The sequence below is a fragment of the Mixophyes fleayi genome, chromosome 8 (assembly GCF_038048845.1).
Source record: "Mixophyes fleayi isolate aMixFle1 chromosome 8, aMixFle1.hap1, whole genome shotgun sequence".
NCBI classification, from domain to species: domain Eukaryota; kingdom Metazoa; phylum Chordata; class Amphibia; order Anura; family Limnodynastidae; genus Mixophyes; species Mixophyes fleayi.
Genome location: NC_134409.1, coordinates 31,371,214 through 31,394,545, shown reverse-complemented (window position 1 = coordinate 31,394,545; position 23,332 = coordinate 31,371,214). Strand labels below are relative to the sequence as shown.

Below are 23,332 nucleotides of genomic sequence, written 5' to 3'. Positions count from 1 at the left end.
AATTGGCTGCTATCAAATTAACCCTAGTCTCTCTCTCTATCTGTCTGAGTGTGTGCGTTGGGAAATTTAGACTGTAAGCTCCAATGGGGCTGAGACTGATGTGAGTGAGTTCTCTGTACAGCACTGCGGAATTAGTGGCGCTATATAAATAAATGGTGATGATGATGATAGGTGTAAAATTATTACTGCAAAAATGTGGCTCTATGTGTGTATGATGAGTTGCTTGCATCTTGATATGTGCAACTCAAAATACTGTAAACATGCATCGCTCGGTTTACATTTTTTGATTTAAGGTTTCAAATTTATATTTATGTTATACTTTTGTTTCAATTGTATTGTTTCTTCTTGAGTGTTTTATATATTGGAATAATTACTAATAAATTAGTTTAATGTAGTTGCAAGCCCATTTTATTTATATATTTTAATTTACATAGATTTTTAAATATATTTTTTCTGTTTTTTTAACTAATGTGATATAGACATTTTTCAATGTAGGACTGTAAATTTTTATTTTTGGATTGTAGAGAGGATTAACAGACTCTAATATCTGCTCAATTATATACTTATTGCTACATAGCTAGCTAGCGCTATTTGTAGTTTCTTATTTTTGGGGGGGTTTATTTAGTGTATAAGATTTTCTGACTCATTTGTATTTTTAAATTAAATAATGACAATGCACATTTTACCGATTTGCAGCAAATTTATTGATTAAAGAAATTATTCAGGAAATAAAGCAAAAATCAAGACTTCTCAAAAACATGGACTATGCAATGAGAATGAGAATTTCAGTAATTCATTAACATTAAATTGCAAAGATTCAGAATCAATTTTCTCCATTGGAAGCATATGCGTTATGGTTGGAGTCTGTGTCTCTGTAAAATAATGTTTGACAATAAAAATACATAGCACCTTAATTCTAGAATGCATAACTAATGTACACGCTCACATTTCAACATTTGTTCAAACCAAAACAGATATTTAATTGAAGTAGCTTAACATTCTCAACAAGTTTGCACATATTAGTTTTGCTAGCTGTGGCTAATAATAGACAGATGACTGCAAGATACTTTTTCATTTTCTGTATATACTCTGAGTATTCTCATACTCTTCTATGCTGCAGTTTTAAATCTCAATGAGAAGCAGGGTTGGGTACTAATTATCAAGTAGCGTAACTCCGACAGCACTTTCTCCGATAGGAGAAGTGCTATTTTGAAGCGTCCTACCTTCACCTGACAACGGCTGGTTGGAAAAACTGCTGAAAACAATTCCGGACAGAGAACACACCACCCTTTAAAAAGAACATGATGCTAAAGTGCGACCCGCACATTCTTACTATTAAGGTGGACAGTTAAGGCAGCGACGCATGCACAATGTTTAGTGTACATTGTAGATGCAGCGCTTATTTAAATGACCATCTTAATAGGAAGAATGTGCGAGTCGCACTTTAGCATCACGTTATTTTTAAAGGGCGGTGTGTTCTCTGGCTGGAATTGTTTTCAGCAGTTTTCCCAACCAGTCGTTGTCAGGTGACTGTAGGACACTTCAAAATCGCACTTCTCCTATCGGAGAAAGTGCTGTTGGATTTTTTAGAAGTCGCGGAGCGACTACCACCATGGATCAGCAATAGAAAACTTTTCCTATCGTTGGCTATTATTAAATAGGCCCCTAAATCTATGCATAGCAGCTCTATAGAGTGAGCAGCACATTGTATTGAAAAAGCAAACATCCTCATCATTCTCAAAAGTGATTAGTGAAATAAACAAAAAGTTTGTAAAAGCCCACGCTGTGAACTTGGGTTCGAGCATATAAGATATAAGAACATTTGCATTCCATTGCCTGGTTATTCCTACTGAACTGTTCTCATCAGGCTGTGTTAGTTTATTGTACTTTTGTTGACATGTGTGTGCTAAAACATGCAATTATATTTCCTGCATATTTTAGGTTATTGATTGTGTGTCAGAAGGGTTTATTCTTAAATATCACCTGGTGGATGAGTTAATCAAAGATAAGACAGAAGAAGGGGTCTGGGCTAAACAAGGAGAGTAAACAAACTCCATATCATCCAATTTTGTCCTCTAGTCAACAGGGATATGGCATGACAGTACTCTGGCCCAGACTCCTAGGCACCCTCTACCCAGGCAACCAACGGTCACCAGTCCGCAGTGTCTTCACTCTGGGGTTATCCGGTCATAATACCACCAATCACCGGCAAGTTACTGCCCTAATACACAACCCCATTAACTTCATGACCATGGAAATAATCAGTGCCATATAAACTGTTTTTTTGGGGTCTGTGACTGTAACTTGTATGGTGACTAGGAACTGTGCTTCAATCTAGTGCCTACACTGTGCTTCTAAGGAATCACTCTCCTTTTTTTGCCATCTGTTGAATAAAGCACTGTTTGGTTGCAACAATTTGCCTAGGTGATGTTTGAACAAACCCATCCAGATGCACATTCCTCACAGAATTGAAGACAAATTAAGTAATACATGGGGTCCAAAAATTGTAATATACATGGAGATTAATCAAAATTTGATTTAGCTTTAGACGTGTGTTAAAATCTACTGTTTAGTTTCTAAGCATGTTACACTTGGGTAAGAGTGTTTGTAATTGTTTTGCAGGTTAGAGATGTACATTGTTATGTAGTGTGCATGTGCACAACAGCACGTTTTGCAATGTAATATTTGGAGCTCTGCTCAATGTCTTAAAGACGGTTAAAAAATGTATGTGGGTTTTTAATGAGTTTTAAAGAGATGAGTGGAGTCCTGAAACCACACTTCATAAGCCCTTATGTATCTTGCAGCTACTTTAAAGTATATTTAAGTGTTTTTTGTTTTTTTTTGTTTTCCTTTTTGGATTTTTACATATTTCAAAGGGCATTTTATCAACAGATGAAGAGCCCTATTAACAAAGAAAATGGGCATTTCACACAGTGATATCGCTTTGCCCAAAATACAGAAAATGGTTTCTGACAGCCATAACATTGTTATTGCAGATGCTAAGTCTGCGTTTACATGAGGAAGCCTATGTAACAGGTATTGTGGCGACACTTGTATCTCTGTAATACCTGTGCTGTTATCCAGGGCCACCATCAGGGGGGTACAGGGGGTACTGTTGTACCGGGCCCAGGCTCACCAGGAGGCCCGGTACAACAGCGCAACACAAACTTACCTGGGGGCCCGCTGTCTTGCAGTCCGCTGGTCTCCGCTACTCTGCGCTGATGTCTTCAGCCTGGCTGTCACAGGCAGATCACATGATCGCAGGGGAATGATTCCTCCACCCCTGCGATCGCATTCTGGTGCCTGGCTGTCACGGTGACAGCCAGGCTGAAGACATCACTGCAGAGTAGCGGAGACCAGAGGACTGCAAGACAGCGGGCCCCCAGGTAAGTTTGTGTATATATATATATATATATATATATATATATATATATATATATATATATATTAAGAAAATGTTAATATGGCCAGCCTTTTATATTAATTGCTTTCTGTAGCTTACTTACCAAATTAAACTTCTTCCCTCCATATGTAGACTTGATTACTAGGTGAGGCCAAGTTTACCCTAAGGTTTACATGGGATAAATAGGATAGTATTATCAGTAACTTAAAAAATGCATTTTGTACTATAAAGAGTTATTCTAGTTAATCAGGGTAAATAGAGAGTATACATTAATGACAGTCTGGGATACATATTTTCTTTATTTAATGATTTGTTTGTAATCTCTCTCTAAGGACAATTGAAAAGAGTGGCTGAGAATATGGTTGGCCATAACAAAATCCAAGTCTAAGGGGTAGGCAATATTTGCAATAGTCCCGTGGAATCCTGTTATAAGGTACCACTGGGCACTAATGCATGCAGCCTGCCAGATATATGTTACCACCAATCAGCGATGTTGCAGCTATCAGAATATCTACGAATGATCAGATTCATATGTAGCCGATACCATAGGGGACCAGCGGTATCTGATGGCAACTAAGGATGCTCTGCATTAGTGCCTTGTAGGATCATGTCACATTATTGCAGGGATTTATTGCAAGTGTAGCTCTAGGATTACATTTGATGATGCAAAAGTTACTTTTTTTATTTTAAGATACATCACTTAATTTTTTATTGAACAACAATAATCAAATGCAAACAATATCCAAGACACTCAAAATATAAGATATTAGAGACTGTACAGTTTAGTAATTTTACTATTAGACAGTCACAAAGAGAGGAGAGACACTTAAAACTCAATTCCCCTTACACTCTAATAAACATTTTCCTTACTAGAATAGCATGATCTGGGGGGTGATAATGAGAGGGTACAGGGCCCTCCTTAAAAGAAAAAGGAAAGATCTAAGTTATCTGTCACGATAGAAACTATTTCATACCCTCAAACACCTTCATTATAGAGGACTAGGACTCACTATCCAGGGCCTCCACATATCTGCCCCATTTATCATAAAACACCTTTATTGTTAACACCTTTTTCCAAGTCCACAAAAGCCAGCTGTCTATCAAAATATAGATATTCTAGCAACTTTATTTTGGTTTCTGTAATATTCGACAGGACCAGTGATATCCATTTACCCAGTCTTGCTTTTCTTGCCAAAGTAATAATAACCGCAAAAAGAGGATAAACCTGAAGAGGTATCATCGCTTCCTTCCAGCAATCGAAAAAAGCAAAAAGTAATGCCTCTTAGCGTAGTCTTAGATGTAAATGAAAGGTATGATTTAGAAAAGTTACTAACTTGTTTCAAAATGTTACTATTTTCGGACATAACCATAGATTATGTATCAAAGTGGCTTCCCTTATTTTAAGGCCAAAATCCTGATTCTGATATCGCTGAATATTTCTCTGTGCATGAGAAATTCAAGCCCTGTTGATTATTTTCAAATTGGTTTCCTGTACATCTGCAGAATTCAATTCTTTCATTATATATTCAGTAGGAGATAATACTATCAAAGGAGGTCGTAGTTCCTCCAAGCCGACCATACCGTAGACCACAAAAGATCAGTATCTTTGCTTATCAAATCTAATTATATAAACCTAATTTTACATTTAAGAATACATGAAAAGCCCAGTAATGTTTCTATAACAGAGGCAGAAGGAACACTTGTAAGAAAATATAAAAATGAGAATGCGGCAATGCAAAGATTTCCTGCAAATGTTGAGCCACCTTGGTCAAAAATATCTTTAACTGCAAGAATACCATTCTCCTTCCAACTTTCATAAATCGGTTTGGCTAATGTAGAAGTAAATTCTGGATTGCCCCAAATCGATTAATGTTTAATATATCTAGAACTACCTTTTCTCCTTTTTATTAATATCCTGCCAGGCACCAAAGGTATTTTTAAACAAGATATTCCGAAACAGCAATGGGGAAACTTGATTTGGGAAGATGTAAAAGTGCGCTGGGAAAACAAAAAAATACATCCTCTTCTATAGTTCTATTAGTAAAATGTTCTAGCCCTATTAGCCGATCTCAAACATACCGAAACATTGATGCCCTCGTGAATGGCAAGATATCAGTTAACTCCTACCCCTCCTTCCAGTTTTAATGGAAGTAATCTACGTCTCACTATTCTGGGGGTTTTCTGTTGCCAGATAAATTTGGTGAACATAGTCATGCATTTGGAAAACATCTGCTTTACTAATTCTAATAGGTAACATTTGAATGAGATAAGAATGTTTTGGAAAAATAACACGATTTATGGCTGCCACTCTTCCCAACAAAGAAAGTTGCAAATGATTCCAGTTAGAAAATTGATCATTTATTTTATTAATAATGGGAATAAAATTGTATTTATAAAGATGGCATGTTTTCACAGCTATAAAAAGCCCCAAATACTTTAGCGCAGGATTAATTATTTTAAATTGTGTTAAGGGTTTCAGGGGCAGATCTCTATTCCGTGGGTGTCTAACAAGCAGAACCTTCGACATGTGAATATTAAGCTTATAACCAGAAAAAATAGCTAAATGTGAAGATAATCTTGAGGATCGCTGGTAATAAAGTAGAGGGGTTTGCAATAAAAAGTAACATGCCATCTGCAAACAGGGAAAGTTTAACTTCTGTTTGATTTTTAATTGATTAAAAATCTTATATAAAAGGATATTCCTTTGTATGTTATGAACGCACTACACTATTGTTTGCTATTTCCCTATTGAGTTCTAGTTTTGGACAAGACACAGAAGGTCCAATTTATTCAAGAAGGAACTCTGGGATTTCCAAGGGATACTAGTGTTTCAGATAAGTGATTTTATCATCTATTTTTGGTACGAGACCAATTTGGAATATTGTCACTTGTTTTTGCTATTGACGATATCACACTATGTTTGGCGCTTTTTTTTTTATATTTATCTAGGTGCCACATCCGCAATTGATGTATAAAGTGAAGCAGCCTACTGTATGTGATTTTTATATATAAGCACAATTTTATCCACGTGACCGTTTGTTACTGCACTGAGCGCCGTTGTCTTTTTTCACTGTTTTTACTTATCTATAACCTGCTTGATATAATACAGTAATAATGAAAAAAATGATATAATAAATAGTAGCTGTCGTACGGTTAGACTTTGATCAGATTTTTTCCAAAAATCTTAAATGTCCACCAAAAAATTTTAATTTAATCCAGTCTGGTGGCTCCAATCTAATTATTCGATCAATTCTCCTTTTGTCTCTCCTCCAATTAAGAACTCCTATTGGGTACTCATCAGTCTATGATATATTCCAAATCAATATGTATTTAAATAACTTGAAAATGAAGAATATTCTGTAAGGGACCACTCATACCTTATTAGGGGTAAAAAAAAGGATAAAGGGTCATTTACATGTGCCTGTTTCTATGTGTTAAGTAGAAGGCTTACCTCAAACTAGAGTTGAATGTGGGGGTGCAAATGTTACTATTCTGACTCAATAACAAGGCTGTAAGTATAAGGCTCCTGAGACAGTTCCTCTGTGTATGTCTGTACTGAACCAGTACTTACACCAAGAAATGTTGTCAGACAGTGTCAACTCAACTAAAGAGGCACGTATGAAGAATCCAGATAAAGGTTTATTTCTAGCTGATATTCTTGTAATTATGCACAAATAGTAGGTGAAAAGATGATAATTTGCCAGAACTCAACAGGAACTGAAGACTAAAATGGCAGATACACAAAGCACTAGAGACAAAAATAAGGAATGGCTAATGACTTAGAACCTAGCTACAGGGAATCAGGAGGGACAAATTTAACAAGATGCAAGGCTTTGCAATATTAACATGACAGTAACTTAAGAGCATATGAAACTCATATATATTGCATATCTAGTTTTATGCTGGAAAGGCACAGGAAAATGTCACATTTTGTGTTATGTGTTAGATTTTGTGTTACGAGGGCTGTTATTGCTTTTTTAGTGGGTAGAGGCAAAGCTTCTTTTCCCTACTGAGTCCCCTGATTTCTACAGATTCTGATGTATGTGGCAGTAATTGAGAGTTTCAATGGGGTGAATTTTTGAACTTTATATGGGAAAGAACATTTTTATTCACACTGATACCAATAACGTTTCACACTTCAGAGTGCAATTGCCCAGAACCCCCCCCCCCTACCCCGAAACACTTCAACATGCTTTGCTAAATGCAGATATTCAGGTCAATCAAAGCAGCTGCAGTTGAATATAGAGTAGCATTTGGAAAGGAAGCTAATCATTAAGAGCTTTCTGACACACACCACGTGCCTGTTGGACCTGATGATTTTCTTCCCATCCTAGAGCTACTCCATACACTACGTACAGCTACTTTGATTGGCCTGAACAGTTTCACTTATCACTCTGCAGATGGATAGTGAGCTTTTTACTTTAGAACTACTCCTCTCTTTATCATTCTTCTGTAAGGTGACAAGTGTGGCTGCTTAGTGACAACAGGGTGGAGGGGGAACTTAGGAGAATTGAGGTGGAAAAGAGGGAACCAGCTCGAAGGAAAAAGAGATCAAGCCGAGGGTAGAAGAGAGATAGCAGAGACAGAGCAAATAGCTGTGGAGAAAAAGGAAAGCTGAGGAAGAAAAGAGACTTGGTTGGGGGAGGTAAAGTGGGGGAGAGGTCTTTGTGGAGAATAGTGCTTTCCCTGGTGACAGGTGACAGATGAAGTCTGATGGTACTGAGAATACAGTGTGAGCAGACCTGCAGAGTAAGCTCAGCAGAAGACACATGCAGCTGACAACATTGAGGTTATGGTGTGTGTGTGTTTCTGTGAATGCATTGAGCACTTATGTAAATTAGTAAGTGTAAGATGTAATCTTATAATAAAATTTAGACTGTGTGAATAGGCAGCACTTTGTAATGCTGGGTACACACTACAGGAAAATTCTAACAATGTGATAGTTTTAGTGATTTTACCAACAACAGGAAAGAAAAAGTCCCGATCAGCATGTCGATTCATGTGTACACACTTTTTACAAGATTTACCTTCAGATCTGTGCTCTTCATCTGTCATAGCCATCCGCTGAACAGATCCTGACTCTATACACTCCATGGACACTGCAGGTCGTGAGTGCTTACACACTGCAGAATTGAAACAACATCGTTCCATCGCTGAACGAGACTTTTAGTTCAGTTTAAAAATCTCATTCAATGATATAACGGGCTTTGGAATGATAATTGTTCATCATTGCGGGGTACACACTACTGTGATAATGGGCCAACCGGTTGTTTATCGTCTGATTGGCCCAATAATTGATTGCAAACAATGTAGTGTGTACCCAGCCTAACTCATGCAAACATTTCCTTTTGAGCCTTTATCAGAAAATATAAATATAAAACTGTATTGTTTGATTCAGTCGCAGAGCTATGGCTGATCATTAGCTGATATACAAGTACTTTATAGTGTAAAACTGGCATTACATATGATTTTGTGAGTTGTTTGGAATGATCGCTAAACAGTCTTATTTGTGGACAGTATTGCAAAGATCTGGTTGTAAGTGTAAGATATTTACTTTTAATTATTTAGCTAATGGTTAATGCTTAAATTACAAACATATTGTTTGGCTAGTGAACTATAGCTCCATGTCAGTGATTGTCAGGCTAGACTAGGACCAATATAAAATCAGTCCGTTAATTTGTAATGGAAAATTGTATCATTGTTAGGCTCATAAAATAAAAGTTCCAATATTTTCACTAATTGTTGGGCACTGTCAATAACCACTTTTACATTAGCAGCACATTTTATTTTTCTAAAGTCAGAAATTTCTCTTTGTACAGTTTATTGTTTATTTCTACTCAAATTATATGTTGAATTGACTAGCAAATATTTTACAATATTTAGTATTTCAAACTTACCACAACAGGAAGTCCAGACTTATTATCCTGAAATATAGTTATACTCTATTTGATACTGCATAATACGCTATACAAAATAATTGTACAAAGCAATTTAATCACATCATTATTTAAAATGATGAACTATCAATTTCCCATTATCTAGGTTCAGATAAAATAAAATTATAATTTACAGTGCCTTTTCGCCTAAGGCCATTTATTGTCTATTGATTTTGATAATATTTCAAGGGGAGGGTTAGCCATTCACAGAAGTGTTTAGGAGCCAATTACGTTTTATGTTTATCTGTGTGGAATTTGTATGTTCTCCCTTTGTTTGCAGGGTGCTCCAGTTTCTTCTCACACTCCAAAAACATACTGGTAAATTAATTGGCAGCTGACAAAATTAACCCTAGTCTGTGTATCTGTTAGGGAATTTAGAAGGTAAGCTCCAACAGGTCAGGTACTGATGTCAATGATGTCTGGTAATGGGTGCGTGAAAGTAAGTATCATTTTGGCCTAATGTGTTTTAGATACTTAATTACATCTGTGCTTTCCCCCAGTTTTTCACACGTTACATGGATATTTCAATTTCTTTAAATTTAGTGTTTTTGGTTTAGATATTTTAAACAAGTAGAATTATGAAACAATATCACCTCTCCCACCATCTAATAATTGTATCTACCAATTAATATTCCCATGCAAATCCCATTATAAGTTGCATTTAGTCCAATTTTTTGAATATTATCGGATATCAGCCATAACATACATTAAAAATGCAATACCTTCTAAAGATGACAATTAGTTTAAAAACAAAGCAAGATCTAAAATATTTCATACCCAAAAAATGTATTTCATTGGGTTTCACTGTTTATTAAATAGTGATATCCTGAGATAACGTCACTATTGCTAACATGATGCTGAATAGTCCGTGACTGTTTTACAAATATTGTTTTCATTTTGTCATTAAATTTCATCTTTTAAAATAATGCTTTAAAACCAAATTCACCAATCTAGTCTGCAGCAGTCTTGAAACCAAAATTTAACAAAAATAAATTCTAGCATTAATTCATAGTTCTAGCATTGTAAAAAAACGGATCTACTTAATGCTATATTCAGAAAAATGGAGTTAAATTTGGAGATACATTTATCAAACTCCATTTTTTAATGCAATTTTTTATTTTGACCGTAGCAGTCTTTAAAATTGTTAGACGTTTTTTATATATGAATTTTAAAAAAAGTATCATAAAAAAGGTTGTGGTTTTGAGCTAATTCCAGATTTGTGCATTTGATTCCTTGTGGTATATTTATCAATTCTTCTGAAAAGGAAAAGTGGAGGTGTTGCCCATAGCAAACAAACAGATTGTAGCTATCATTTTCTTGCCGGTATCAGATTATAGCTAGAGTTTGCTTGAAATTATAGCTAGAATTTGATTGGTAGCTATGGGCAACACTTCCACTTCTCCTTTTTGGAAGGTTTAATAAATCTACCCTTTGTCCTAGACCTGTGTTAAGACAGTAAAATCAAATTAAAACTTTATTGTGCTACAGCACCAAAATATTATGTACATGATATTTACCAAAATATGTTTGATTGCGGTCCGTATTTCTTCTCCAAATACTTTATCAACCAATTCAGACACACCCTCCTGAAAAATAATATTGTTTTAGTTATACTGCATAGGAAATCATAAAACAGACCCAACAAAAAGAATCTGCTAAATGTTAAATATGATCCATGTACTAACGACTGAATGATAACTACAATATGTATATACATTATGTCTACCTTAAAGGGCTCTGAAGATATAAGATTAAATACATGTGCATTGTACATCTGTTAAACCTAATTTATTTAACACAGAATAAGAACATCCATGCATGAACATTGGGGTTGTACATTTTTCTTATTATATCTGCGCTGACAAAATTAATTATACATTTCAGATATGTAATTTTAAAACTGGGCTGTCAGTCCCTTTTGGTGACAGTGGGGTAGTTTTCCTGAGATGAATTAGGTTTGAAAGTCCCTTCACAATGAACACTTAAGTTGAGACTTTTAGATGGTGTAATAACATGGTGAGTGCTTGTCCAACAGCTCTCCATATCTGGTCTGCCTGTGGATGAGAGTTCCCAAAAACAGGATGATACTACAGCACAAGGTGCCCTTATGTACAAAAATGAAATACTACTCTTGACTCCAAAATATAATTTCATACACTCCTAAATTTATAAGAAATCATTTTAATTAGGGAGGTGCTACCACTTAACTTAGATTAATTCATAAACAGATTGGAAAGGTAAGAGTCAATGTGTAGTGCACAAACAGGCTGAATATAATTGTTTTAAAAGTTCAGTTGAGATCCGTTGTAGATCCCCTCTGAATTAAAATCACAACTTCATTTCAAAACTTCTGTAGCGATAGCCAATTATAATAAACAAGTTAACCCGTGCATGATACTCATGCATTCTAGTCAAATCAAGCTACTTAAGGTGTTAAAAAGGTTCTTGTCATGTATTTGGGGCTAGGCCAGGCCTCCTCAGGGGAAGAGCGTTACTTCCCGACGTAAGCGCCCTTTTTTAACGTGGTTTTGTCCACATGTCACCACCTCATCATTCTTCTCCATCACCTCATCCTTCATCTTCATCGCCACATCCTTAATCTCCATCGTCTTACTGTTGTAAAACCTCTCGATACACAACGTTTCTGCTAAACACCTTATCGCTGTGCTCAATCAGTCTTCCTTGAAGGGCAGTATTCATAACCTGCACTTTCACATCACTGCTTCTCCGTACTCGTGAAAATGCGACATACAATTGTCCATGACCAAACACAGGCTCTGGTAAATAAATACCCACACGGTCAAGTGTTTGACCCTGTGACTTGTTAATGGTCATAGCAAATGTTGCCTTCAAAGGGAACTGCTGCCGTCTTAACTTAAACGGCAGTCCTGTTTCGGATGGACATAAGTCAATCCGAGGTATCATCACCTTATGGAAGTTAACTGACTTCACTATTATAATTTTTTTTTCAAATAATGTCAGTATACCAAATTTCAGGTCAATTGGATGAGCCCTTTCTGAGAAAATAGTTTTTTCCACACACACACACTAACACACGCCGCTAGGCTTTTATATATTAGATAAAACCAGAGTAATAATTAAATTGTCTGATATGTTGGCGAATTGAAAACTGTACTCTGAGTGTCACAACACAATTTGTCTATTGTTTAGTACTACCATTTGTCCTCATAGGTAAAAATTATTCTGATGAAGGTGATAAGTGAATTATTTGTCTTTCTATAACTCAGGGGTTACTGATATTTTGCAATATTTCTCTATGAACTTATCTTTTATTATTGTTTATGCAAAACTATGGAAGCCTTCCATTTTAAAAATAAGTGTCACTAACAGCAAAACAAGGAATCTTACATCTCAAATATGTGACTCCATATATCAAGGGATATTGCAGTGCAGTGTTAGAAGACTTCTTGTTATACATTGTTTATTTTGAAGCAGGTTACATATAATTGCTGCACCACAGAATACCAGATATATCACCCTATCTATTAGTGGATATTGAAACCGCCTGCGAACGGATAAAAAAATTTGGGGAAATCTGAATAATAAGAATAACTAATTTTGTAACAGTTGTGAGTTTTAGAGGCAAAAGATAAAGCAATGGAGAATTTAATTTTCTTTAGTCAATGGGTTCTTTGAGGATTTTCATTTTAAAACATTTATTCACATTTAGAACATATTTACTATGCGACAGTTCCATAGAACCGCCGATTCCCATCACTTTGAAGGCATTTTTTAAAACGGCACTTTTATTAAAGATAACGTCCAGCGGGTTTTGCCTTTAATAAGATTGAAATTTGGAGAAAATGCCTTCTAAAAGCCGGGAAGCGGCGGTTCCACAAAACCACCGCATAGTAAATATACCCCTTAATCTATATTTTCATCATTAACTAACTTTTTTGCTGCAAGGTCTACATACCATAATTTTAATAAGAATGAATACAATTTATTGGTTCTAAAGATTGTATTAATTTATGTTAATTTATCTTTATAAAATATTAAGAGAACACCCCCTCTAATAATACCACAGAGAAATAAACAAGGAATAATAAACATAGAGGGTACAAGTCACTTTCCAGTACGAACAAATTTCCTGTGAAGAAAAATGGAGCATGACCTGGTTGGATCAGAACGTATGAAAATAGGTCAGGTCAGGGCAATCACAGAGGGTGACAGCGTATGTTAAGGTCAGGACAATTTTAAATTTGAAAATATTAATAAAAGAAATAAATTTGATATCAGTTTAATTGAGGTGAAAGAACTAGTATGAAAAAGTAATATATATGTAGAATATCTTACAAATGGAAGCTCAGCTTTAAGAACATCTCCAGCAATACAGCCAAGACTGATCTAAAAAATAGAAGACAAAATTAATGGAATCATTTAACATTTTTAAATATATTAATCTCTTAAGGTAAAGATTGTAAAGTTTTAACGCTTTAGTTTTGTTTAACCGTTGCAGGGGTGTTGCTACATTAGGCTTATAAAAGATCTCATTCCCAATCCTACAACCAAGTTTACCATAGAGATGTAGTGCATTTTTTGTTGAGAAAAGGTGCTACCGAGTGCTGTTTGTGTAATTGTGTCCCACTAAATGCGAGGAATTCTAGTAAAAGCTTTGTGTTTTTCTACAGGGAAATCTTCAAAATATGCCCCTTCCTTTTTCCTAAGGTCTCCTAACAGAACTTAAATTAATTTGTATATTTTTAAATGAATGAAAATAAAAGATAAGTAACATCATCATCAAATATTACACTTTGGTAAATTTGCTACACATTAGCTAAACTGACATTCAAAATTATATATATCCAAGGTAAATGTGTGCTTTTTAATAGCAGTCATAGCAAAATAGAGTTTGAAAAGAATAAGCATAGAACCATTTTGAGTTGTAGATAATACAATTAATTATTATCACATTACTCTTTTGGCAGAGCAGTGTTGGGTGGGAAATTGGAAGGTTGTGGTATTATTCAATTACTTTTTAAACTGCTCATGTTGAAAGGGAGTTGGAATTGATGAGGTGAATGGTGTAATATGAGCAAATAGAATAGAAACTTCAATTGATAATGAAGGTAGCTGTACAGTATGCAATGATTGTATGAATTAAGTAGGGTGCCAATCTTAATTGCAGAAAATTTTAAGTTGAAAATTTAAAGTTTGGAAGGAAACAAGTAATATAGCAAAATTTTGAAGGGGCCTACAACTTTCTAAGGTGGCACACTCAGGGCTGCTGAGAGGGGGGTAGGGGGTACTAATTACCCAGGCCCGGGCATGCCAGGGAGGCTGGCCAGGGCCCTAGCACCGACAATTTAATTTTTTTTTAATTTTTTTTCAAAACTATTTTTTTTGTTGTTGTTTTTTTTGCAGCGGGGGGAGGGGGTCGGTCGTTGGTGGGGGAGCAGGGTAGTTAAAAATAAATAAATAAACATACTCCCGAGATCGCGGCGCCGGCATCCCTCCTCTCTGCTCCTCTCTGCTCCATTGAGACTGTCTGAATGCCGGGTGTGACGTCATCATGTCACGCCCAGCATTCAGACAGTCTCAATGGAGCAGAGAGGAGCAGAGAAGACCAAGAGAGAAGAGAGAAGAAAAGGAAAAGGTAAGTAAAGTGAGGAAAACAGGCTGGGCATGGCACAGAGGGGTTAAAAACGGGGAGGCATGGCACAAAGGGGTTAAAAAACGAGGGTGGGCATGACACAGAGGGGTTAAAAAATGGGGTGCATGGCACAAAGGGGTTAAAAAACGAGGGGGGCAGCATGACACAGAGGGGTTAAAAAACGAAGGGGGGGCAGCATGACACAGAGGGGTTAAAAAATGGGGGGGCATGGCACAAAGGGGTGAAAAAACGAGGGGAGGTATGGCACAAAGGGGTGAAAAAAACAGGGGGGCATGGCACAGAGGGGTTAAATAATGAGGGGGACATGGCACAGAGGGGTTAAAAAATGAGGGGCGCAGCATGACACAGAGGGGTTAAAAAACGGAGGGGGCAGCATGACACAGAGCGGTTAAAAAATGGGGGGGCATGGCACAAAGGGGTTTAAAAACTAGGGGGGCATGGCACAGAGGGGTTAAAAAACGGGGGGCATGGCACAGAGGGGTTAAAAAACGGTTGGGGGGGCAGCATGATACAAAGGGGTTAAAAAATGAGGGGAGCATGGCACAGAGGGGTTAAAAAACAAAGGGGGGCATGGCACAGAGGGGTTAAAAAATGAGGGAGGGCGGCATGACACAGTGGGGTTAAAAAACGGGAGCATGTCACAGTGGGGTTAAAAAACAGGGGGGCAGCATGGCACAGTGGGATTGAAAAAGGGTGGGGAGCAGCATAGTATAGTGTGATGAAGGGGAGCCAGGTGAAGAGGGCAAAAGCAGCATGGAGGGCGCAGTGTGATCATAAGGCATGGCGATGATGAAAGGGCACATTATTGTAATGTTGGAGCTGTAGGAAGGCCTAAATATTAATCGTGGGTGGTATTAATTTAACGCCAGGGTTGTTTGGAATTATCTAAATGTAGCCATTTTTTTTCAAATAGGGCCCCCAGCATTCCAGGATCCAGACAAGCCGCAACTAAAGAAACCTGCAGCCACAGGTGGTGAAAGTGAGAAGAACAGGTAGGAGAGAGCAGGACAGTATGTAAAATGTTGTGATTCTAGTAGGGACAATGCCAATTTTTGGTGAGTGTTCTGCCCAATGTAAGGTGCAGGCCAAGACTGAACTCTTTGTGTACACACTGCATTCTTTGTATACTACACTGTGGTGCTAGATGTCCTGAAAGTCAGGAGTGCTTAGACATATGTGACGCTCCGGCGAATTCAGAGCGTAGTGATTTTGATGCGTTAGCCATGCCCCAATGGTGCATTTTCCACACCCCCAAATGCATGACCACAGCGCAATTTTTTTTAGCATACTCGACTATAAGGGGGGCCTCATGATTTTGTTGTACCGGGGCCCTGAATTCCTCTTGGCAGCCCTGGGCACACTCTCCCTGTTCTCCATTTTGATATATGTCACTTTGTCATTCCTGCTGAAGAGAACAATAGAGATAACCTAAGAACAATTTATTTTTGTAGCTCTAGAATTCTGTGGCATCAATGCCTTGCAGTCTTGGTTCATTAAGCTCCCAGCTGACTGCGTACAAAATGCTCCTCTGAGATCTGGCAAGGGCTCAGAGGGAAGCAGGGCCCGGAGGTGCATGGGTGGCAGCTACACAGGGCATGGTAGGGCACTAGCAAGTTTTTCTCCAGTTTCTCAATCTTCCTGAATGCTTATCCTACCTCATCTTAACATTGTCCTCCTCATCACCGGTGTCTTTCTTGTCCAAAACACTTTCAACCAGTCTGTCCTTCGAAACAGCACAAATCTGTCTAGTTTCTTAACTTCTCTCTATAAATTGTAAGCTCTAATGAACAGGGGAAGTGTTTAATCTCAGGGCTTTTTGTAGGTTAAACACTTCCCCTGTTGGGAGGGAAGAGAAAGAAGGTGGGGAGATAAAGAGAGTAGAAAGAGATATAAAGGAAGAGAGAGGGGAGATAGAGGCGAGAGAGTGGAGAAATAGAACAGAGAAACATAAAGACGGAGTATGTAAGTGACAGAATTTGCAAATATTTTTCTTTTGATCAAAAAGCTAAACAGGAATTGATAGAGGAGAAAAAAAATGTCTCAGGAAACTAGTTTGATAATGTTAGCAAAGGGTGTATTTTTGAAAATGTCGAAAAACCCCCAAAAATTTATGAAACTGTATGGGTGGTTAGCAACATGTCCCTGAAAGAGGATTCTGAGGTCTGGAAGGTATTTGAGCTAAGGTAACATAAAAAGATTCCCCTGCTCTGTTGATTAGTACTTGACAATGGTGAATGGATAATTGAAAACCGCATTTAAAGAGATGTTATGTTATACCCCCTCCCCGTTTACTGAAATAATATAAGGTAACTGCTGATCACAAAATCTATTATACACTGAAAAGCCCACTGAACGTTAAAGAAATATAAAACTTTGACAATGAAAGTTAATAAAAATCTTACCAAACTATTAATCAGGTTTGTATAGTTCATGTTTTCTTTCTGAGCCTAGTTCAACAAAAATACAATAGTGCATAGAAATTAAAGCATGCAAAAAGTATCCTAAAAATACATAAGTTTTATATATCTTGATGAGATGTAAGTCAAATTAGTCTATTTTATAAATATGTATGAAAATGTATACTGTACTACAGATTATAGGAAGTCACTAAGGAGTTCCGTTATCATATAAAGGTGCATTGTCACAGTCAAGTGTCTTTACATAAGTCACAGAACTCTGTGGAATTAACTGTGGTCTGATTTATGTGTAAAGAAATGTTACGCTAAACTTTCCCTATTTAATTGTCCAGTAGCTCCTGGTATTGCTGTGCTCCTTAAACCCATACCATTGTAGCAGAGTGCCCCCCTGAATCGTAACCTGTGAAGAGGGCGAATAGAAGGAGGTAAGTCCAATCTTCCCACAGCGCTCCCGTCGTTGGTGAAAGCGAATCTGCCTCCATCTGCCATTTGAATTTGGTGCTGTGGTGAGGCAATTATGGCTCCCCATGTCGCTAAGCCCTGCCCCCTGCATTGGTCTGGTCAGATCATTGCAGGAGACTAAAGGAGAGGGCCTCTTCAATAAAGCGAAGCACCTAACAGGAGAGAGGCGTCGACAGCTGGAAGAACTGGAGGAAGCGACTGGGAGATGACCTGTTTTCTACACAGAGCAGGTAAGTCACTGCATTCAGTCGCAAGGCCCAAGGGCCCATGGGCACATTGTCGGGCACTAGGCCCATTGCAAAGGCAGAAAAGCACAAGGCCCAGCACCCCTTAGTTTATTTGTAGGTCCCCTAATCATATTATTTGGGCCACAGTTTAATTCACGGTGTCAGTCAGGTAGAGCCTGTGGGCACTTATTTTATCAGGCTGAGAGCCTGTGCAGCAGATTAGCTAGGCTCAGAGCCTAGGAAAGAGGCCTGTGGACAAATTAATTCAGGTGTTAGGCCTGCCATCAAGTAGGAGTTAGGTCCCCGTTTTTGTGAGACCACCATCTTGGTCCCTATTTTCCTGCATAATTCCCGTTGGCCATTTTGTAGTGGTCGTATTGAAAACTGTAAATTGCACGGGGTCCTGTGGTTCTGCATCATGTCGTCAAGTCCCCATTAAAAATAGTCCAGGGGTGGTCACTATTTTATTTTGTAATTGTATTGAGAAATGTTTGTCCTGCTGTTATTGTTTGCTATATACTATTGTTCTCCCTTATTCACTCTATTGTGTTTTCCTGTGAGTAGGGCGTCGTGGGGAGGTTTTTTTTGCTGCTTGGCCCACAGCTACTGAGAGAGAGAGAGCGGACACAGCGATCAAGAAAAAGGATATGCCGTTGAGTGATCCCTGTCTTTGTGTTTGCTTGTCCTTGTGTGCTTTAGGCTAGGTACACACTGGAGCATTGTCGTCCAATAATCGGACAAAACAGCCCACATATGACCGTTCGGTCAGAAGTTGCGCTAGTGTGTGTAATGACACGATGGTCGAAAGTCGTTCCAAAGTGTCGATTGTCTGCTCATTTGGTTGGTCGTACTGTTTAATATTTTCCGACCAATCACCGACCGATCATGTAGTGTGTACACACTCATGCCCATGATCTCCATAGAGTTTACAGATTCGTGCTCTTTTTAGCCGATGCTAACGATGAATGTCCCGGTGCATAAATGTAGAGAGTGCTGTAGAAGGAATAATTCATTTGTTCCTTCTGAGATAGAATGTTTTGTTTCAGTGTCACAGAAGCTAACGAAATTTGTTAGGATATGTGGATAGCTATAACAAGGCGGTTTTAATCAGTGTGACAATGTGACAAGCATGAATGAATGAATGAATATTGTGCTGTCATTCTCTGAAGACTAGACGACCAGCTGAAGAGAAATCGTGTCAGCGTGTACAATCGATACACCCCCACCCAAATCTCTTTCGTGGATGTCCCAGTGGTTGCGATCAGGTATGGTCTATGTGAGTCTGGTTGTTTTCCGCATGCACAGTACCATAACTAGATAACCTATTTTTCTGCTTTTGGAAGCACTTATTTTGTTCAATTTTACAACTAGTTTTTTTTTTTTTTTTACTTTTTAAAAAGTATTGTTTTTGCTTTTATGCTGTACATGTCTTTTTATTGTCAAAGTTGTCTATCAATCTGTGTTGTGACAAAGCTAACTATTGGGAACAAGGCAATAGAGCTAAAGGGTATGTTTATCCAAGTGCACACTTAGGGGCATATTTACTAAACTACGGGTTTGAAAAAGTGGAGATGTTGCCTATAGCAACCAATCATATTCTAGTTGTCTTTTTATAGAATGTACTAAATAAATGATAACTAGAATCTGATTGGTTGCTATAGGCAACATCTCCGTGTTTTCAAACTCGCAGTTTAGTAAATATACCCCTTTGTGCTATGGCATAAAATCCACCGATTACTTATAACGTATAACTAAAATATCCCTATCCATGAATACACCTGAATGTGCTTTAGTTACAATAAATTATGACAATGGAAGGGTTAGCATTGGCACAGGGCCAGTGAAAGTGTACTCCCCTCAGAATGCCTTACCTCGTGCGGAGCAAGGGGGGCATGGCAGGCAGAGGAGATTTATGTCATTCACAGTACTACTGCTAGATGCTCCTCTTCTATGTCAGTGACAGGCTAAGAGTGTGGCACTGTGCTGTGAGATCTTAATCTCGGCCTATAACAGACATGGAGGAGCAACAGCCAGTAGCATTGCTGCCGAAGGTAAGAAGTTTGCACGAGGTGTCTTCAATATCATTTAAATTATTAAACACGCCCCTAACAAGGAAAGGGTTGTGTTTAATTTAAAACCACAATGTGGTCAGTGCTGAATGTGGGGGCACTGCAGGGAAAAATAAAGCACTAAATTAGTTGCATGATGGCCGTTATTTAGGGAGGTTAGTAGTGCTCTAGGCGGCTGCCTTAGTTCACCTAATGTTTGTGTCAACCCTGCATGAGCAATTTGCTGCTAACAGGGCAAATCAAATCAACTGGTTCAAGAATTTGGTAGTAATTGTTCCCGCTAGCCTGAGCAATGGAAAAAGACTGACATGACTATGGATAAATGCTATTCTGTAGATTTGCACTGAACACTGTCTTTTTGTAGTTGACATTTTATAAACTTGGGCTTGAAATTATTTCATTCTTAATCTTCTCTGCAGTAGCAAAACATATAAAGGATGGTTGCAGTGACAAGCCAGGTCTTCAAAAAAATGCCTAGCATTCCTTATTCAAATCAGTGGTGTGATTTTCAGGGGTGTTGCTGGCATTTACCAGGCCAATGAAAAAAAATTGCACCCTGCCAATAATTGTTCTTAAGGGCACAGAAGAGAGGAGCACATGACGTCTGGTGTTCTTTACACATTGCTGGGCCCAGCCACATAGCAGCTACATGGCCTTGTAGGGCAATAGTTATGCTCCAGGGTTTGAATACAGGCACATGGATGTAATGCATGTGTATGTTGGCACTTGTAGTGTCACAAGCATGCACTATAAGTGGTACGCCCATCAGGAAATAACAATTGGTGCATAATTAATTATTGTCCTCATTAGCAGCTACATAAAATTGCCCCCTTAATTTTATTATAAAACAATATTGGCCCCTTAATTCTAAAATAATACTGCAACTTGAGTTAATTATAAAATAATATTGTCACCTTATTTTAATTATAAATTATTTTTGTCCCCAGAACTGAATTATAAATTAAATATGCCCCCTTGCTCAGTATATAATGCTTGTCCCATAATTTAATGGTTAATGGTGCACTCTCTAATGTTATGAAAGGCAAGATAGCTCAAACAGCATACTGTTTGAGTAATCTTACCCATCAGCTTAATTTTTTTGGGCAGTTTTTGCAGGTGGTTTAAAAAAATCGCTGATAGATACATCTCACACTTTGTATTTTTATCATGGCTAAAAGTTGGGTTCAAACTATGGATAGATTACAGTCTCCGGCGGCCATAGAATATGGTAAGATATCTGAAGATGGTGTTAACATTTTGTGAAAAGCTATACTTTCACAGTTTGGTAAATAGCTGTCTCCATAGAGATCTATGGAGACAGCGGTACTAAGTACTAAGTTAGTGAACGTTGCAGAAATCTATGACTCCTCTGGCATTCTTGCTTTGATAAATTACACCGATACTTAAAGTTGCCATGCAATCATTTTTCTCCATGATTTTGTGCAAAACTATGCTTTATAAATAGGCACCAAAGTGATTTAGGGACAGATTCAATTGGCCACGTTACTGTCAAAAGTAATGCAGCTGGCACACCATAACCGTTAATACGGGAATTTTAACCCGGATTTCTGCATAAATCAGCGTTAAACATTACCGTACTAACGCTAATAACGCACACTATTACTGTAGTAACGGTAATGATTGCCAGCCACGATACTTTTGACAGTAACGCTGCCAATATTGAATCTGCCCCCTAGAGTGTTTAATATTCACAAACATATGGCAGAATTCTTTACATAACATATATTTACACCCAAGCGACACAACATAACAATTTCTCCTCTTCTAAAACATATGAAAAAAATTATTTGAAATGGTTTATTTTCACTTTCAACCATTATATTTATCATATGGCATAGTAAGAGTAAATGTGATATTATATTCTTCCTTACTTCAAGTAATAAATATTGCAAGTTCAAGTTCTTAGTCAGCTCTGCACCACCCTATTAAAAAGACAACAAAGTAATGATTTCAATTAGTGTAAGAGGCAGAGGCTTTTGATTATGAGGTACTAATTATTCAGCAGAAAATAGACTAGATTTCTACTTCCATTGAGCTATATTAAGAACAATAAATATGTAATGTGTGCCATGGTTACCAACTTTTCACTTCTCCCTTCCTGGAGCTTCTGTAGGGGAGTGTCACAAACACGCTCCCAGCTGCCGTGACTTTGGGGTATTTGCTATATGAGGTCACACGATTCCAGCCCGCAGTCTCTCTTTACCTATCACACAGGTTATAGACCTACTGAATCGCCCCAAACAGCGCTCACACCCCCACACAATTCAGGTTTGCCACCATCTATTGAATACGGGCACTGGGTCCCCAATATACTGTCCCACACTGGCACACAAGGCTTCTAGCTATCCATAGATTAGCAAGACCCACACCAGCAAGCAAAGGGTTAACTCTTCACACCTCCATGCTGTTAAACAAATGTAAATGCAAGAACACACAGCTTGTTAAGCAAATGTATCAACAAATCACACACTGGCATTCAAATGGTTAATTTGATCAAGCTATATTCTTCTTAAAAGGCTAATGGATTCGTTAGAGTATCAAGGACGCAACATATTAACTTATAGATTTAATATACAAAAGTACAGGGCATTCAGATATATAAAATAATTAATAAACGATTAATAGATTGACATAACATACACAAGCAAAGCAGTTTAAAAAAAAAGAGGTTACAGTCAGAGTAGCAATTACATGAATTGCAAATTCTGGCAAAGGGAAATTGGCTTAGAAGATGGACAGCTTATCAATGTGAATTGATTTCCCAAAGGTCTGACAACTTGTCCTTTTACAACACAGGTTTTTAAGCAAAATTAAATGGGATGGCATTCACAGAGCAGCGTAGATGTTAATGTGGATGGCAGAAATGTCCCCTGGGTGTTACCTAGGGTTTGTTCAAAACGATTCCTAAAGTTTTGACCTTTGATAGCTTCTCTCAGATATATCCCAGAGACATAACTCCCCCTTCAATAAACCGGTCATAATCTCCCGCACATTTAAATACCAAACATAATGAAATTATGACAATGTGACATACCTTTTCCACAGATATGTGATTATAGCTGCTCCTGGATACTGCCAGTACCTGTCATTCACAACCCTGGTGTGATTTCTGCTCCTTAGTATGGAGTGGCACCCGGATTTCCCAAAATATGAACTATGAAG

General features: G+C 37.7%; 1 protein-coding gene across 5 annotated transcripts in view; it reads right to left on the bottom strand.

Moving 5' to 3' along the window:
* Window positions 1–680: 680 nt before the first annotated feature.
* Window positions 681–23,332, bottom strand: part of LOC142099136 (ranaspumin-like) — a 47,043-nt gene continuing 24,391 nt past the window's right edge. For 2 of the 5 annotated variants that reach the window (XM_075182302.1, XM_075182305.1), the window contains 7 exons: window positions 22,042–22,092; window positions 17,377–17,421; window positions 13,657–13,707; window positions 10,857–10,925; window positions 9,301–9,327; window positions 3,507–3,565; window positions 681–872 (listed from right to left, as the gene is read on the bottom strand). In XM_075182302.1, the coding sequence (XP_075038403.1) occupies window positions 3,545–3,565; window positions 9,301–9,327; window positions 10,857–10,925; window positions 13,657–13,707; window positions 17,377–17,421; window positions 22,042–22,092 (264 nt within the window). In that variant the 3' untranslated portion in view covers window positions 681–872; window positions 3,507–3,544. The remainder of the gene's footprint in view (window positions 873–3,506; window positions 3,566–9,300; window positions 9,328–10,856; window positions 10,926–13,656; window positions 13,708–17,376; window positions 17,422–22,041; window positions 22,093–23,332) is intronic. The other 3 variants (XM_075182303.1, XM_075182304.1, XM_075182306.1) reach the window with 3 other exon arrangements.